The sequence below is a fragment of the Tinamus guttatus genome, unplaced genomic scaffold, assembly GCF_059628265.1.
Source record: "Tinamus guttatus ecotype Peru unplaced genomic scaffold, ASM5962826v1 Tinamus_guttatus_pri_ptg001280l, whole genome shotgun sequence".
NCBI lineage: Eukaryota > Metazoa > Chordata > Aves > Tinamiformes > Tinamidae > Tinamus > Tinamus guttatus.
The window spans coordinates 4784-23807 of record NW_028289814.1 but is presented as its reverse complement, the minus strand read 5'-3'; the positions used below and the strand labels follow the sequence as shown (position 1 = coordinate 23807).

Below are 19024 nucleotides of genomic sequence, written 5' to 3'. Positions count from 1 at the left end.
TTATCCCCTTTCTCAAAAAGAGTAAAGTGTAAAATTTTCTTTGGACTTAAAGAAACAGTGTTAAGATTTACCATCTGAATAAGAAATAACCTCAATAGCAATTTAGTTTTACAGTGCTGCACAAACTGTGTGCATGAAATAATTAATCATTACAGATAACAGCTGTTGAGCTCTACACATACAGGATACATAAGGTATAAGGATACATGTGACATACTGGCCAGTCTAGAAACAACACATATTTTAAGGCTAATAAACCTGAATAAACCTTTGGATCCAGAAGTATTTCTTGGTACCCTTCTCTTTTCACTGGGGCATTTGAACTCCTAATAGAAAAGTGATGGTTTCAGCAAGAAACCATCACCAATATGACAGCACAGAACTTGGATGTGTGATTACATATCATAGAATCATAGAACGCTTAAGGTTGGAAGGGACCTCTAGAGATCATCTAGTCCAACCCCCTGCACACGCAGGGTCACCTAGAGCACGTGGCACAGGGCTGCGTCCTTTCATTTGCAAATGCATGAAAAGGATATTGATTTTAAAGGAATGACAGCTACTATGAAATGATACTCATTTCTAAAGACAAGAAATTCTTCTGGAAATGCAAGCAAATTACTGAACAGATACCAAAATCTGGAAAGAGTAAAACACAGACACATACACAGATATATCTGCATACATACATGCACAAGTATATACACACATGTATGTATGTATTTCAAAATGTAACTGTGTATCAACAAATTTTTTTTTCAAAGAAAGAGTTTTAATTTATCAGCTATAAAAAAAAGACAACCACATTAACTATAGAATACACTGTATGAACAAAGTTATGCCAATAGTTTTATGGAAAAAGTAAAATTAGGTCAAACACTGGCAACAGTAGAGTGTTGAAACTCATAGTAATAAATATCTTCAAACCAAGAATTTTCTACAACATTTCCTTAGCAAACAGGACCAGTATCCCTCCTTTATGATGATCCTGCAAAACACCTTCACTTTAATATATATTTAATATTATAACATTAAAACAGACACGAGAATGTTAACAAATAGTGCTGGATTCAGGACAGACTTTTTTTGTTGTTGTTGTTAAAAGTCCTACTGATTTATTGACTGAGGCTAGATAGCAAGTCATATTTGGTGCATTTTCTACCATGATCCCAGATCAATAAACAGGTACAGCCAAGGACCTACGGTCTGACCTGCTGTGGTCTAACCTACTGTTGCAGATAGTTAACAAAACACAGGGCCACTTTTTGGTCCCTCACTTTGTATCTTGTTTCCTGGAACTACAGAAGTGGAAACAAGATTATAGTGTATAAATAAGTACAGAAAGTTTGCAAGAAATGACATTTTAACATGACTAAAGTTACTAGGCTTGTGATGGTGATGGTACTGCATTGCATATATGCAGCCCCAGTACTTGCAACATTTGGTAGTGTCATTCAATGACTCAGTGACTTCAGAATACATGTATGCAATAATAAATAGATCAGTTATGTAATAAGGCAGTGTGTTGAACATGCATTCATCTTGTGGGCTGGAACACCACAGAGAGAGATACATGATACCATACACATTCATTAACAACAAGGTTTTCTGTTTGTCTTTTTGCATGTGTTTGTTTTTCAAGGCTATCCAGGCTAACTCTTCCAGAGCATTTTCTTGTTGAGAAGAGTGGTTGTCTTGATCTTGTCACTTTTCCTCTCCTTTATCAAGAGATGAGGACAGGCTTTAAGTTAAAAGAGAGCTGAAGAGGGTTGGCTTGTTTTCTCTCCTCATTTCAGTTACATCATTCTGCATATTTCACCTAAAAAACAGTTTTGATGCAGAGAAATGCTGATTCCTCAGGAGGTCCCAGATGTCTCTAGATAACTCTGGAGTTTACGGACTGTGGTTTTGTCCAGTGAGCAAAGGTCAAAGTCAAAGGTGGTGTTTGTGATATGAAAGTGTCCAGTCTCTTCTATCAGATTTACTATCTGAAAGGGAAAAAAAAGTCACAGTTGAAAGTTCTAGTTGTTTCACATGCCCACTATATGTATTAACCTCCTTCTAAGTACTACATGGAATGCATAAAACACATCCAATTTTCACACTCTCCCTTTCTGATGTGGAACTATAGACCAGACTACAGTGCTTTGTTTTTTAATCGTCAATCATAATCCCAGCCTATACCTATCTGTTGTTACAGCAAATATCAATATGAAGAAAATATTCTTCAAATGTTTAAAGAAAACCTGCACATTTACTAAGCCATTCTTACAAAGAAGAAGCAGGAAGATCTCTTTCTGGAATATTTACTGTGCATGTAGCTGCCAAACAGGTTACTACAGAAAATAATTCACATAAGCCAATTTTGAAAACTTATACACATCAGTTGTCAGTAGTAGCAGCATTATCCTGAATAGCAAATTTAAGTCAAATAAAAATTTTAAATGGAACAACCATGAAGTTGAATCAATGGCATGGGAAAAATCTTTTTTGGTGAGTGTATCATCTATAATCACATTTCCTTCAAGTAAGAATCAAAAGACTTCTCAAATTCCTGAGAAGAATATCAACAGGATATATGTTATTTTAGCAATGAATCAGAAGAACTGATGACCCTGTCCAAAATTTCCGAATTTTGTAGGGTGTAAACCAAATGATTATTTGTCAGAGAGGACTAAAACAATGTGTCATGGCTGTGGATCTCCATGAGCTTCTTCATTCCAACAAATAGACTTCCACAACAAACACACAGGAGGTCAGCCCGGTCTCTTGGCCGTGCCATGCACTGATAGCACACCGTTTTTCTGTTCACTCTTTCCAACTATCTCTTCTGTGGCATTCAAAATAGACTCTGAGTCTAGCCATAGCGACGAACCTGAAGGCACTGGATTCTATGTCACAACTTAAGACATACAGTATGGATTATTTTTTCTCAGAGACAGTCACTCTCTAGTTTAGCATATTAATAAAAGATCTGTTTCTCCAAACATTGCCTGCAGACTTAAACTTCATTTAAAAGTTCTTGGTACATTGCTGCAAACAAAAAAGACAACTAGTACGAAATCTAGATATTTGGAAACCACAGATTGTATTTTACCAGTCCAAAGGTGAAAGCAATCCACCACCAAATAAGGCAGTAATTTTCAAGTGTCAAATACACCTGCCCTTTCTACAAATGGCTGTGTAGATCCAATCACACAGTACAATCAGCAAGGGAGTGTATTTTAATTTTCCATAAGTAAAGAATAGAAATGAATGTAAATAATATAGTTATTTCTTTAGAACAAGAAAATGTGCCTTGCTGCATGTTTACACAGTATTTAGCATATGCGATCTTAATCCTGAAGTGGAAACTTGAGGTGGATATATACTTTACTTTAGTTTGTAAATTAACTCTTGATCTTCATGTCCTTTTACTGTGGTGCTGTAAATCTGCATTGCGATAGCTTTGCAAAAGAAGGTGATGAACAGCAAATCTACACCTATTCTCTCTTCTCAAACATTAACACTTCATCTCAGTTGGCAAATGCAATAGTTTCTGAAACATCTGGTCTGTTCCACAAAAGGATACTCTTGCAAGGCTGGCAAGATCCTGTACATTGCCAGCACATCATCGATTCTTTATCCAGCAGAGCTCCTGATTGCTTCAGAGTTTTTCAAACTGATCAGACCAAAGGATCTAATGCCATGCTTAATATTTTAATACAGACTTTGAAAAACAAAGCAGAGTTTGTTTTCCATCCTCCAAAAATCCTTCAGTTTGAACCCTATTTAGTCCTAAGGCTATCTCCACTGTAACACTGCATTAGTAGATAGTATTTACTTTTTTGAATTTTACTACTTAAATTGTAGTTCTTTTTCCATAGTTGAAAAATGACAAATGTGGCAAAAATAAACTAATTCGAAAAAGAACATTGAATTTAGAACAAATCTTGTATAATTAACCAATCCCCATTTCTTATTTTCCTTCTTTTTTTTTTTGCATAGACCACAAAGAAAGAACTATGTATATGATAAATGAAATAACTTCATGTATATTGTCAGAGAATGAATGATACAAACTATGGTGGAAGAAACAGGACGGAAATAAAAGAGGGAAATACCTTTTACATTAAAAAACGCTCTTTGTAATCACCTTCCATAATCTGCTTTTCACAGAGTGGGGAAAAAAAAGAAAGGAAATATCTAGATTTAACTTATTTTGAAGCTGTACAAGATTCTGAAAATACTGAGCCTGGACTCTGCCTTTATTTACACTTTTTAAAAGCATTTCTCTTGGCTTTAATTTTTTTCTATACAGAAATTTTTAATCCAACATTGTTTGCTTCATTTCTCCATCTGATGATTCATGTATTCATGTAATACCATCCTATTTCCTACTGTCCTGCAATTAAAATGTGAGAGAAATTCAAATGGAAAAAAAAATGATAGCTAGTATTAGGCAACTCTGATATATGCTATTCTTCGTTCTCTCTTTTAGGCATTTTTCTAAGTCTTGTCTTAAGAAAGAAGCTAAGGAGTCAATGCAGCCTGTGTTGTAAAGTAAGGAATTTAATCTCAAATCTTGGTCTCAAATAAGCACTGTGTGATAAATAATTAGCTATAGAACAAGCTTGAATTAGGGAAGACAGCTACACTTCATAATCTTGTCTAATATTTTCTTGTCATACTATGAAGGAAAACCATGTCTTGTAACAGCCACAGCAATATACTCTATTTTAGAAAAAAAAAGAATCTGTAAAATTGTTAACACATTTATTTCATTGTATTTCAATTAATTTCATTGTATTCCAGTGGATCTTCATAGCCAATATTATACAGCTATGTCAATATGTAGCTTGTTATATATGTGTATATGTAGCATATTGGTATAGCCAATATGTTCTTTATAGCTACAAGCTACATCAGCAAAGATTTACGCCTACTGTTCTGGCATCTATCCACGTGAGCATACTATTATTTTTCCATTTACTCAGCACAGGATACAAACTTCCAGTTCAGCCATGTCTCTTTTCACACAGCTTTTCCTAGTATTAGTAAATTCCTATCAGGCAGATTTTAACTGTATTCTAATATCAGACCGAAGAAGTTTTAGTGGACAAGTCCATCTTTCCTCTGCCAAAAGTATGTACTTCCTCCACACAAGGAGTGCACGCAAGTGCTACTAGAAAACAAAACAAACAAACAAACAAAAAAAACCCCAAAATAGATTACAGGTTAATTTGGAACCATCTTATTTCTTAAGGACACAGGATAATTCAGATTTCAAGGCTGGACTCTAGTCCATTCCCTTTTCCAAAACAAGGTCAGCCGTGGGGTTGGACCAGGTTGCTCACAACTTTATCCTAACAGGGCCCAAAAAACTCTTAGGATGGAGAAGGGCCAGGCTCCACTGCTGGGCTGTCCTTGGAAGGACTTGCTTGTTTTCATCTTCTGTCTTCCAGAAGATTTTGAAGATGTTTTTCTTTCTCAGAATTTCACTTGAAGTCCCCAGGCTCTGCTGGGTCAAGTGAAACTCTTCCAAAAAGATGTCTTTGATACTTGGAGAGGCCAAACTAAGGCATGATCTTACAATAATTTCGCTTTTCATGTGGGCTCTTAAGAATTTATGAATAACGTAAGTGGGGAAGGTAATTCATACCTTTCAGTTTCCTACAATTTCTCAATGAAGATGAAAATTTGCCTTTCTGCCATTCAGACAGTGCGTTGATGAGAAAAGCTCTAATTTGAACATAGGACAAAATGAACTTTGGGAACAAGAGTATATTAAGGATTGAGAGTATATTAAGAGTATAAAGGATCACCAATATTCTTCAGTGTATCACAGCAGATGACATTTGACACAGCCATCAGTATCTCTCTTTAATTAAAGAATATATTTAACTGAAATATTTCTTTCCACCTCTCTCTCAATTATTTTCTGATCTTTACTCACAATACTATGCCTGAATTAATAAAAATTCACAGATTAATGCAGAGGCTCCCAAAATATTTTTTACTCACTTATCCAAATGTTGAGAAATTTGATGAGTGATTGAAGTTACTTAAAAATGATTTAAAAATTCTCTTTCCACAAAATGCCTGAAATTGGGACACAGTTGCTCTAAATGTAATTAAAAAAAAAAGCCATCTGTGCTACAATTTGTTAGTGTTGTTTATTGTTTCATTTTCACAATAGTATCTGACACAGTCATCCAAAACAACAAATATAAAATTCTTAATATTGCATACCTTGTCAATAAATGTGAAACCTTTTTTTCATATTTCATTACTTCTGTGACTTCAGAAGACTGAATAAATATGCACATTTTCTCCCTAAGTGAGTTTTGGTTAGAATTAAATATTTTTTGTTTGTCATGGCAAACATATTTAAGTATTTGCGGAAAAATGCCTATCAATCTCAGGAAAAAGCAGACACAAAACTGTTACCAAGTCATGACACACAGCTGTACTCATTCTCCTATCCTTTTTTTCACACTTACTGATTCAGTATGTTGAGAAACACAACAATGAACTGGCGAAAAATTTAGCTCAGATTGACATTCTTAATCTGTCAATTAATTTGGCAACATAATTCAAAATACGCATAAAAATTCCCTATTCTGCACTGAATGTCTTAATAAGCAGTATTCTACAGACTTCAAAGCTATTAAATCTGATTCTAAGGTTTTAGATAAAGCAAGCAAAAATAGATGTGACTTCGCAATTTCAATAAACATGCTGTGATATAGCACAAGATTGCTTCTCACCTGCTGTAGTATATGTCTCTCTCTCAATGTCATTAATCTTCTGTGAAGCTCTACTAGTTCATCGAGATATGCCTAAAAGCAAGTCCCCCCCGCAAAAACAACTTGTTAATCATAACTGTGTATTTCAAACACTTCCAAATTTCTTTAAAAAAAATGGAAATGTTATTTTAAATCTTATTTCCCTTTTTAATAGGCTGACTTTCCTTAGCTTAATTCAGCCCAAACACAAGCTTTTGAGGGTCTTATTATGTACTTCACAACCCTGAAAATCTTAAGGTACTGCCACATTATAAAGAAACCTTACGTAAATTACTTTGTCAAAAATTCAAAAGACTTTTGGACAGCTGACTTGCCTTCTGGTATAAGAACATTTGAAAATCCAAAGAATACTCAGTCCTTAGAAAATAAATGATTAGTGGGAACTTTGGAAGTTCACTCAGCACATTTTTCCAGTGCGCAGAAATACTTTTTAAGGTATGTCAGAAATTCAAGGGATAGCGGCTCTTTGGAAGTTAAACATTCCTTTGCTGTAGGAAAGAAATCTATTTGCTCAGCTATGACAAGAGATGTCTGGGACAAGACCTAAAAAACACAAGTTTTGACAAGCAGGTACCACCTTTCCACACAGAACCCCAGGAAAAATAAACACCGTAATTCCTAACCAGGGTATCATGAGCCAAATCCCTCTCTCTTTGGCTCAGAACCAAATCCCTCTCTCTTTAAAGCTACTTGATTAATTCTGTGTGTCAACAAGGAGATATGGTAGAAGAAAGGTCAAGAAGGTCATTGTTCTAATAGTACTTTCCATTTCTTTCCCAGAATACCAACTTATTCTAGAGTCACGTCCCCCTTCTCGACCACATCACTGACTTTCTCTTTTACTCAGTCAGTCTCAGACATCAGAAATCTTTTCTTTGTTTTATTTTTTGATGTTCTTCAACCATAGAGTTATATGATATCCATCTGAGGAAGGAAAAGGTACCACGGAATAGGCCATTGAAAAATTAGCAACAAATACTGTTACTTCAGTCTCCTGCCTAACGGTATCACAGAGAATTTACATATAACCTGGAAAACATAAACCTTCAGAGGATCATGTCCACACTGGGAAACTATACTGTGTTCTCTTTCACAATGCGTTAGAGCATGGATACATGATAGAGATGACATGATTGTACAAAACTGCCTTTCCCTATGTTAAATGGTAACTCTTCCTTAATATTGTTGTAGTTAACATATGCTAAATCGCACCGCCTTTTCTCATGGTGCAACCCTCGGAAAGGATGCTGGAAAATGTTTCCAATTGACTGGTTTATCGACTGAAAATTCAACTGTGTTTTCTCTTATGCAAAATGGTCACCTGTTCAGTGAAGCGCAACGCAAATGTATGGTGGGCTCATATAAAATAAACCATAGATGGCACTTTCTCATGTAGGGACATTTGCTAAGTCACTATATGCACTGAAGGGAAGGAAAGGCCTCAAAATAAAGCAAGGGAAAAAGAAATTTTAAAACTAAGGGAGAAAATCTGCTCTTGGAGAATTGCAAGCAAAGACATAGTCATTATTTTTTCATTCTATGGGAAAAAAAATTATTGTAGGTCAGTGTGCAGAAAATACATCAAATACACCATTTTTTAGGCTAGATTATTTTTCATCCGTTCATGTTTACCTTATCACATTCACCATTCTTTATTTGTTTGTCAGATTTGCTTTGCTTTATTGGACTCTTGACTTCTAAAATCTGGAAAAGAGAGAAAATCCTTAAATACGGTTTCGGATACAGTTGCTTAAGAAAAATCCTGCTGGTGATATAACCAAAAAGATTATAGAAAGCCATAATCATAACTGGTCTTTTACATTGTTTCATTTATACAATCAACTCATACCTTTTCAGAAAAAGCAACTTACAACAGAACATGATGAATTGCTGGTGATGATGAAGTGATACTGATATTATTGTTCCTTAAAGTATTAATGTCACTTTAAAGCCTTTAAATCCTTGACACTACCTTTTTGTGTGCATGTCCTTTGCATGTTACCAGGTAAAGAAGGATAAGAGTAAGAATAAGATAAGAAGGATAAGAATTTTGTACTTTGTAGATGATGCTAAAATGCTACTGTTCAGTGTCTCAGAGTGTCAGCTAAGTATGTTTCTCCTGTGTTCTCTTTTTGTGCTGCCTATTTTGTGAAGAATAGAGATTCCAGTTATATGACTGCATGAGCTGTAACTGCAGAAAGAAAAATTACTTGACAAGTAGTAGTGATTTGTCCTGTATTTATATCGTACCATTCCTTTAGCAAAATACAAAGACATTTGCTACCACATATACAAACCAGGAGTGCTTCATCCAGTACTGAAGCAGTTGAGAAGAGTATGTAAATATGCAGCAGTAAATATCAATAGCAATATCTTAGGATTCAAGTGAAGAATGTCTCAGGGAAACAGAGAATCCTTTTTTGTTTTTCTGATTTTTTCCCCTCACATACGGAGGCATTTTTCGAAGCTAGAAGTGCATTAAAAAAGCACCATTTCCAAGCTAACTTGCAGTATAGTCAGCTCTTCTGAAAAACATCAATGGAAAATAAATCACATATGATGAACATTGTGTTTTATGTGCCATTGTAAATAAGACTGGCATCAGCAGCATGATTTCCCCAGAACGATCCTGGATACTCACAAGCACAAAACTCAACATGAGAAACCAAGGAAATAAAGCCCTGTTAAAACAACTTTTTAAGTTGAAGGCTCACTGACAGTTTTCTCTTAAGTTCCTTCTAGTTCCCTATCAAAATTTGCTAAACTATATATACGTTCTTCAAGGCGATCAGCATGGTAACAATGCAAGAGGCAGGTAAACAGCTACTTTCTTGTATAAAGACAGTGAATGCAGATCTGAATTAATCTCACCTAAGCATTTGCTTAGCCAAGACTGATGCATAGCCAGAAGGCAAAATATGATACTTCTCTGAAGAAAAATCCCTGTTCTTAGATTCAGCAGCCCCTAGGATTATTGCAGTCCAGGCCACCGAAAGTGCATTGTCTTTATAAAATATATCTCTAAGTAAGGATTTCACACCTTTTAGATGTTTTACTTGTTTTTTTACAGAAACTTGAAGAAAATTCTTAGTTAGCTATAATCTGTAATTTCTGACATCGACTTGTCCTAAAATTTAAACATTTTCAAACATAATCTTAATGAGGACACAATAAGTGCCAAGAGTCATTTCCTATAAGAACTCTTGATGTGTAACTGAAATTGAGCATCTCAAGCACTTTTGTTCAGAGAAGATATAGCACTAACAATAGAGTGTAAAAATAGAGACTGCTTATGCAGACAGTGACATTAACTAAATCTTAGGCACTTCAGGATGTAAATGGATTTAGCCTCATCTTCCAAATGAAAAACTTCATTCTAGCAAACAGCATTCTGCTAGCAATCACAGCTTCTCCATATTTCTGACTTTCACCACAATTATGAAATCAAAAGGCAGTGAAAGATTCATGTTCAGCTGGCTCTCTACTGTTTTTTGGAGTGTCTAAACATGCACATAGGCTTTTTGTTAGGTTGCTGAAGCAGGAAGGAACATGAAAGATGTCACTGAGTGGGCTGCTGCTAGCTGAGATTCATATTGAGACAGTTATATTGCCCCTGGAGAAGTAAATACCTTCATTAAACCATAAGCAACAGGAGGATGCTTCATTCTGCTTGTGTTTATGTCTCCAATAAACATAACATTCCATATCTCGATAGTCTGATTTTTTTCTAGGAAGAAGCTCTCTGAATAGCTTGATGTAAATCAACTGTAAATCAACTCAGTAAAAAGCTTCCAGAGTTTTGGATCGATGTTACAAATGCTTCCTGGATATGGAATCTTTTTCTTTACATTCATAAAAATGGCCATGTGCACAGTCTATTCCTCAGATTTTTTTTTCTCGTCACAATGTATTTTAATTTAACTAGCCTGCCTAATAATGTTCTGCTTTTACACTGTGAATAAACTTGTATGTTACTGGAAAACAATGAAATGTAAATTATTTCTGCCAGAGAATGGAAACAGCTAACCCAAGGGATACAGGAGAGACTCATTTGTAAGATTCAATTCATCATCTAAACCACGAACTTCTGTTAATACATGTAAATGCTCTTCTAACTACATCATTATATCAGGTTATACATGTGATTTATTTATTTAGAGAGCTGTGTTTTTGGTTGACTATGTGTGAATAAATTCCTAAAGGCTAATTCTCATTTGTCGTCCACTTATTTTCTAGTTCTTACTTATTTCTTCTTCTGGAAAACAGAACAACTCTACTTTCTCATGTAAAATTAATACAAAAATTAGCTGTTACTAATATGGAACAAGTACTCTTTCTGACAGTGAAATAAAAAACTATTTCATCTTCTAGATAGACACTGGCAGAGAGGGTAAAAGAAAACACTAATTCCTGCACAGATTACTGAGAATGAACCCATTGATGTGAACTGTGTCTACTACAAATACAGCCTCCTCAGAAGTGCACTGATTGTATAATTGATGCTGTAAAGCCAGTTTACAATGTTTACCACACAAAGTTAATTCAAAAGAAGGGACACATTCCTTAAAATACTTACAAAAACGTTAATTTGCTTTATAGTATTTAATTTATCAGACACTTCCTCATCTTTTGAAAAAAATCCCTGTCAGTTTACAGGCGAAGGGTTTTTCCTGAAGCAAGCAGAATGTTATACCAGCTCCTCGACAAAAAGCGTGTTCCTACGACAGCTTGTATTTATGAATTCTGACTTTACCTGGTTGTTGTTGGTTTTCAGTAAAGGTGGTGTTGGTTCATGATGTAGTGATGAAGAAGCTGAACTACTGTCACTGTCACTGCCATCACTTAGACTAACTCTATGGAGAAAGAGAGCCAAGAGATCAGGTTTTTTTTTTTTTTTTTTTTGTTTTTTTTGTTTTTTTTTTTTGAAATGGTAACAAAATCCCCTACATTTAGAAACAAGTTAAGTATAAAATCATCCTTTAGAGAATCACTGACATGTTAACAAGTGCTCAAACTGCTAGCCTTCTTGGTCTTTTTGATTCCAGCTGCTAAAGTGCATAAGAGAAACAGCTGACATTCATTAATAGCTTCCTATTACCTTTCCACTTAAGCAATTGCTGACACTGGCACTCAGGTGCTATGAGCTCATGAAGAGTAAAACAAGTAGAACCATGCAGATCAGATAAAGGATCCACTGTGAAAATGTTTGAAAGAGTCTGTGTTTCAGGTTTTTCATGACTTTCAACAGACTAAAACAGAGCCTCAAGCTGCTTGAAGAACAGCCGAATTTTGAAATGCCCAAATAAGACTGCACTTCAGAAGCACGATGCTTAAAATTTCTGTAACTGATGTGTACTTTGTCTTCTAATTTATTTCTTCTCTATTTTACCTTCTCAACTAGTACCTGAACTCACAATGGTATGAGACAAAGTCAGATGGATACAACACCACAGTGACAATGTGGTTTAGCATACAAATAGTTTGCACTGTGAATGTCTAGTTCCTACGGTTTTCACTTATAGCATTGCTATAAGTGGACTTTCTAGAAACAGAGTGTGACCTGTCTGGCTGTTTGCTATTCAGCAAAGTCCGAGAACACTAAACCCCACTTAATGACTAGCAAATGCAACATCGTGGCCATCAGGTTATTTGCCATCATAAGACACTCACCTGCGACTTCTGTTTCCTCCACGTGTATTTACAGGTCTCTCCATCTCTGAATCATTGTCATTCTCTTCTGCTTCATCCGATTCATCTTCGTTATCATCTGAATGCAGATCTTTCATTATAGACCGCAATGGACCTATGCAACAGAAACAATAAAACATAAACAAACTGAGCACCTTTTGCAGAGTTCCAGACAGCTTCACAGAGATTTAAAAAACCTACCTTCCCAACCCATTATTGGGAGGGAAGAGTCTTAAACATTAAAAATATGAAGTAATGCATGAGGACTTATACTGTAGGCACTTATCCATAAATCATTTACTCATGAGCAACTGTGCCAATTTTAATGGACTTACTTGTGACAATGCAGTGACTCATACGTTCAAAGTATTTACAGGATTGGCCCCCTGTAAAACAGCTGAAGTATGTAAAATATTTTTGTGTCAAATATTCCCCATGCTTGTTTGAATTTAGGAAAAAATGAATATTTCTATCCTATTAATACAAGGAAGATTTTTTCCCTTTGATGGCTTTAACAATTCTTGCTTTCTAAAAGGGTATGTCAGTAAAGATCTACTGGGACAGACTGGTAATAGTACATTGGTTAAGCTAATTCACATATTGAAAAGCAAAGTCTAATAAATTATTCTGATTGTAACTTATTCTGGCCAAGGCAATCTTAGTCTGCATGTTTTTGATCTGTTTAGATGTAGCTGTTCTTATTTCAAAGCCAATTTCTGGCCAAGTAAGCACTTTGTCACTGTTCATTTGTAAAAACTGTGTCAACTCCATGCAATATCATCCTATCTTTTTTTCTTGATTTAATACAAGATATGGAGCTTGAATTGTCCATAAAACTGTGTTCAATTCAGTTTAGGATTCTGTTTTGATTTTACTCAATTTATTTTGCTGAAAAAGATAGTTACAGTAAAAGCAGCGTGTTTAACAATCTGTAGCATGTAAAACAATACAGTCACTTAAAAGAAGAATGGGTAAAAGCAGCTTAGTAGAATGAAGTAAACAAAAATGATGCCACAGAGCATTTAATGGAGTATACCACAACTGAGAACAGAAAAAGCAACACACAAAAGGAACACTGATGTCTACAGGGACAGCAATTACTCCTAGGGTTCTGTAGATTCCCCAGCCCAGGAAACTCAAAGCACTAACAATCAAGAAATAAGCCTCAGAGTGCTCTTAAAAGGGAGGTAAACCTTGTAAATCCTTTGCTTATGGGGAAATAGAGTCAATGAGCTTCATCCCTAGTCACAGGCAGTACAGAAGCCAGATCTCTTTCTCTGTCAGGATCAGACTGCCAGAAGAGTAACTACTTCCTTCACGGAAATGGTTCATGGAAGGGTTGTTTAGGTGGATCAGGCCATATCTAGCAGGACTTGGGTCACAGGCCTTTTAACTACTTCTCAGCAAGCGACTTTAAACACAACATTTAGAAGGACTTACCACAAATGCTGTACATAACTTCTGTTAAAGTGGTGCAGCTGGTTCTTTTCCCTTTTTGCACACCCTAATGTTGACCAGGAATAAGCCCAGATGCTGTTGCTGGACAAACTGTAGGTGCCTGCACCTACACAAGCCATAAGGAAAGGTGGGTAATGCAGAAGTGCTTCTTCTCTACACACCCCCACTGATGAGAAAAGCAGGAGCAGCTGCTGGCCTACAGTCCATTTTCTGGTCCTTTTGGGGCAGACTGAGCTCAGTTATTTCCAAATGGTAATCTAGAGTCTGACTGAATATCTAACCCTTGCCTCTCAGAATAGGGCTTCCTCCTTGTCTTTTTATAGGGGTGGTAATGAACTATTTCCCTTTGAAGCAGAGGGGAGAGGGCACCCATAGCAGCATCAGCATAGGGATGAAAGAAGTTGCCTGTTTTGAACTTTCTGAAAATGCTCTTACTGGCCAGCATAACCATTGGGAGGCAGAGAAAATAAAAGACAAGGCACAAGGAACTAAAACTGGGATACAAAGCTAGAAAAGAGAATTAAAGTGGAAATACAAGGAGGAGTTGTCCACGGTTGAAAAGGGATAAAAGGCAAGAACACAAGAATATTCATACAAGCTAGCTTTAGCCTAAAAAGGCTAATCTTCCGACACTTCTTGCAAATCACAAGAGAAAGACAGGTTATCTTACAGGGCAAAGAAACTAAAAACCATTCTCAAGCTCCTACTGAAGGTGGCTGTTAGTCTGCTTTGAGAGCAGAAGTCGGGTCCCACACATTAGACTGAAATCAGCTTTAGAGAGGACTTTCACTTTCCCCTTCTCCCGACAAACCCCAGGAAAGAAAAAAGAAAAAAGGGAAAAAAAGGGAAAAAAAGAAAAAGAAAAAGAGAAAAGAAAGAAAAGAAAGAAGAAAAAGGAAAGAAAAAGAAAAAAGAAAAAAGGAGAAAAAAAGATCGAATGAAAGAAAGAGGAAAGGAAATATCAAAATGTCAAATCTAATAGCTTTCTAACAGGACTGCAAGTGGACTATAAGCTGCTCAAAACATCAGACCCTTATTTGATATATTTTTAAATAGAAAAAAAAATCTCATGTTCCTCATACAGTGTATTTTCCAAAGTTTGAGCTAATTCTTTTCACTTGCCTGCTATATTTTTTTTCCAAGTATCCCAGAGGGTCATTTTACCTAATTCTGCTACACTGCCTTCTAGGACAATCAACGTCATCTTTAATGGGCAACTAGCTTATTCCTTTTAGAGGAAAGGGAACATGTACATCTGATGCACTGAAAATGCCATAGGCACCAAGAAACCTCCTTCCAGCATGTTTTCACTAGGAATGGGATCAAGTCTGAGCCTCTGAATAGGCACTTGGTACCCAGCTAGCCAACCTTCTATAGGCTTTCTTCACAATCAGTAAAGCATTATTTTTTATGACTTTGTCTCTAGTATTGATAGCTATGTTACTGTTAATTTTCTATTCCTTAGTAACATTTGAATAAAAACTCCATGACAATTCCTTTACAGTCTGAGAAGTTACTTGTTATCTCTTGAAAGTAGTTAAGGAGACACCAAAAAAAAAAATTGTCCAAAAGCAAATGTTCTTTGAAAAGAAATGGGAAAAAAACAAACAAAAATCTCAAAAATATCTGACAAAATCCTACTAGCCCAGTGCTTATGCATAAAAAAGTTTCTGATACTTCAATGACAATGTCAATGAAGCATGAGCCCCTGCAATTAGATTATTTAGGGTATAAAGCATGGGTTCTTGAGCAGGGCACAATATTATGATATATACATTCACAGAGTGCCTTGTGCTTCATCCCAAGCTACATACAAATGCATACACTTGGCAGTATATAGTGATTTAAAAATATATTAACAAATATATTAATCACCTTTTATTACAGCAAGAAAAGGGACAAGTATATAACATTTGCACTTCAAAGCAGTTCATGTCATAGGAAGATCTCCTATCTATTCTCAAGAAGGTTCAGAACTGAAAGACAGTCTGTGACATGCTCATAAATGGGCCAGAGAGATTAACTGATCCAGTCTGCTTAGAAGAAAACTGCCTGTTTTTCTCCTGAGGTAAGGTAAGGAACAAGATGGGTGCCCAAGAAGGGCTTGTAACAGGCAGCTCGGATCACTAAGGAGGTTTTCATGAGTACAAAAATGTACAAAAAGGACTTTTGTTCAGCCTTAGATATGTGTCAAATTCCTTAAGCCAGTCACAAACAACAGTCCACTTTTGCCTGTATTTCCCTAATTCAAAGATGTGCAACCACCGAAACAATGCTGTTGGCATGTAGAAAGAACTCACTGCCAGTTACCTGTTACTTCCAGAAAAGCAGTGTGATAGTTAGACAACCTATTTAGATCTTTTAAAAAGCAAATCTTCTGTCTGAGGTACTCATCTATTTTCACAATCTTAAATTGAAAAACTATCTTCAGAGAAAACATATGGATTAAAAAATGTAATTTTAATCTCTCAAAAGCTGCCTTTTCTTAATGCTTCCTGGTTTAAAGAACAAAAGAAAAAGGGATTAAGAATGTACCAGTCATAGAAGTCTTATAAAGTTAGGGAACAAGGTGAAACAGGAACTAGATAGTTTAATAGCTCATGTAGAATGAATCTCAATTTATAAAAAATCTATTTTGGCAGACTCTCTGGAAAGAAACTTATATTTTGTTACTAAGTTCTGAGTAGAGCATAATTAGCAGCCAAAAAAACAAAGGTAAACTTAATGTCAATTTAGAGCCTAACCATCCTTCTCTCCCATCATATTTCTTACATAAATGCAGTATGCTCTTAAAACTTCCCAGTAATACAGACCCCCAGCTTTGACTTGTTAGGTTTCTTCCAACCCAAGTAGAATTTACTGGCGCTGGACCCGAGCACCATGAATTTGGAGATCACTGCTGTTGTAAGCATAGCCTGCCAAGCAGGGCTCCACAGAGCAGCCAAGTGCTCTTTAATCCCACAGAAGGATAGCCTCAAAAATGCAAACTCTCTTGGGTCTCTGGAAGCACTTTTGGGTCTAGCACCTGTTAAGCAACTGGTACATATTTGCTGCCTCAGAAGAAACACCCCTTATGCCCTTTCCTCAGCTAAATTTTCTCCCCTTCTATTTTGCATTTACGGTCACAAATGTGAACACCCAAATTAGAGTGTATAAAATTGAAATTCACACTAGTTCACACTGGGAAAGCAATGGGAAAGTAGTGATGAAACGCTATCAACTAGCTTTTTAGGGCCCCTTCATTTTATATATCTTCTCATTTATTTTGCTTTGTTAGTACCTTGTTGTCTGCTGCTCTGAGATGGTGTAAAACTGGAGCTGGAACTGGAGCTGGAACTGGCAGGACTGGGCTGTTCAGACTTAAAAGAAAAAAAAAACAGCATTGTAATAAATACTTCCACCCCAAATTTTGTTTTAAGAGAAAGGTATTATTTAGGCATTTTGTTAAAACAAAAGAAAATAGAAAACCTGCTGAAAAGAAGGAAGCTCAGTGATCTTTATTTATGGTGCTGGCAAGCCAAACAGTGCACAAATTGGCAAGCCCACAACCAACGTACACACAACTAAATGGTACATACAGCACTGTACTAAGTCAGCATATGCTACACAAAAGCTACCAGTATATTCTTTGAAAGGATCTATAAGATGTGGGCCTAAATAAGTTTTCATAAAGACTAAATAAGCTTTTCATACACACCAAAGGCTACGCCATAGCCTTGTTTAACTGTGGTTGCAATACTTTCCTAGTTAATACTAACTTGGTAGAATGTAAGAAGAGGGAAACACCTGAGTAAAACAAGTTAAATGCCACAGAATCCCCCCAACTTTTCTTTCTCCTTACTTAAAGGATAAACAGAATAACAGCAACTGAACTAAAAAGACTGCTCTATTATACAGGTAAATTATTCTGAACCAACAGATTTCACAAATTTTATAAGCAGAATTGTTAAAAATCAGTTTACATACTAAGCAGCTCTATATACTTTTTCACTATTACTCAAGAAGCATACATTTCTCTATTAAAAAAAATCATTGAGCTACTAAGAAATCCTAGTATTATATAACTCCATGGATTTTTTCTCATTGAACTTATTCATTTTGAAGCTTGTCCTAACAATTCCTGTCTCCTGCTGCCATATTGCACATTAATCTCTATACACTTTCTCTATTTTCTTAGCGAGGATAGCTCAAAGTATGGGTATGGGTATGTATATGCATACAAACCTGTATATGAGACAAGGAACAAATGTTGGACATGGCTACAGAAAACACAAAAAAAAATAGTCTGCAGACAAGGGATTGTGAAAATTGATGTAGGGAGTAATGATCTGAAATCAACTGTTAGGAAAAAAATCTGCTTCATCTTTAAACTTTATACAACTGCTTTACAGTACTATGTTATCCAGGCTAAAGGAAACTTCCTGACTCTTCCCTTGTGATTAAACTGCTGCTAAACCCTTGTCAGAAATATTAGCAGTAATATCTAGCCACTGTCAAACTCAGAGGTAGCTTCCCCAAAAGTTGTCTTCATGAATCAATCTGTTGTTGCCCTTCATAATAAGACGGCAGATTTATAGCCTTTAACCGATAAGAGAAAAATGTCTATTCGGGTAACTGAACATTCCACTTTTTTTTCTGAGGATGTCCGAGCAAAAATAAAATACAACATCTTTTAACATCTGCTCTACTCAAATGAACATCAATTCTAGTTCTCACAGACAAGAGTTTAAAAAAAAACAAACAAAAAAAAACAGGAAAAAACCCAACCTCTCTCCCAAAAAACAACTCTGGGATTGACTGCAGAGGTTTAACAACTCATTTACAAGTGAATCATTACTGTGCAAGAAACCTCCAGCCAAACAACTAGCAAAACTCCTGTCTAAGTACCAAATGGGATTCTTATAGTAATGTATCACAGGATCAGACTTTCTGACAGATACTCCAGCATTGCTTGACACTACTCCAAAAAGCGAGAAATTCTGCTAAAACTATTTTTATTACTGCAACTTATGAAAAAATATAGGAAAAGTAAGATTTCTGAAAGCAAAATAAACTGTACTGATGAAGAAGAACAACAGTTAATGCAAACT

General features: G+C 35.8%; 1 protein-coding gene across 1 annotated transcript; it reads right to left on the bottom strand.

Moving 5' to 3' along the window:
- Positions 1–1043: 1043 nt before the first annotated feature.
- LOC104578607 (MLLT3 super elongation complex subunit) lies at positions 1044–17320 on the bottom strand. The gene is made up of 6 exons (XM_088538955.1): positions 17215–17320; positions 12459–12591; positions 11542–11641; positions 8421–8492; positions 6750–6821; positions 1044–1988 (listed from the first exon to the last, which is right to left on the bottom strand). The coding sequence occupies exons 1-6, from the start codon at positions 17315–17317 to the stop codon at positions 1857–1859; spliced, it is 612 nt and encodes a 203-aa protein (XP_088395081.1). The 5' UTR covers positions 17318–17320; the 3' UTR covers positions 1044–1856.
- Positions 17321–19024: the final 1704 nt, after the last annotated feature.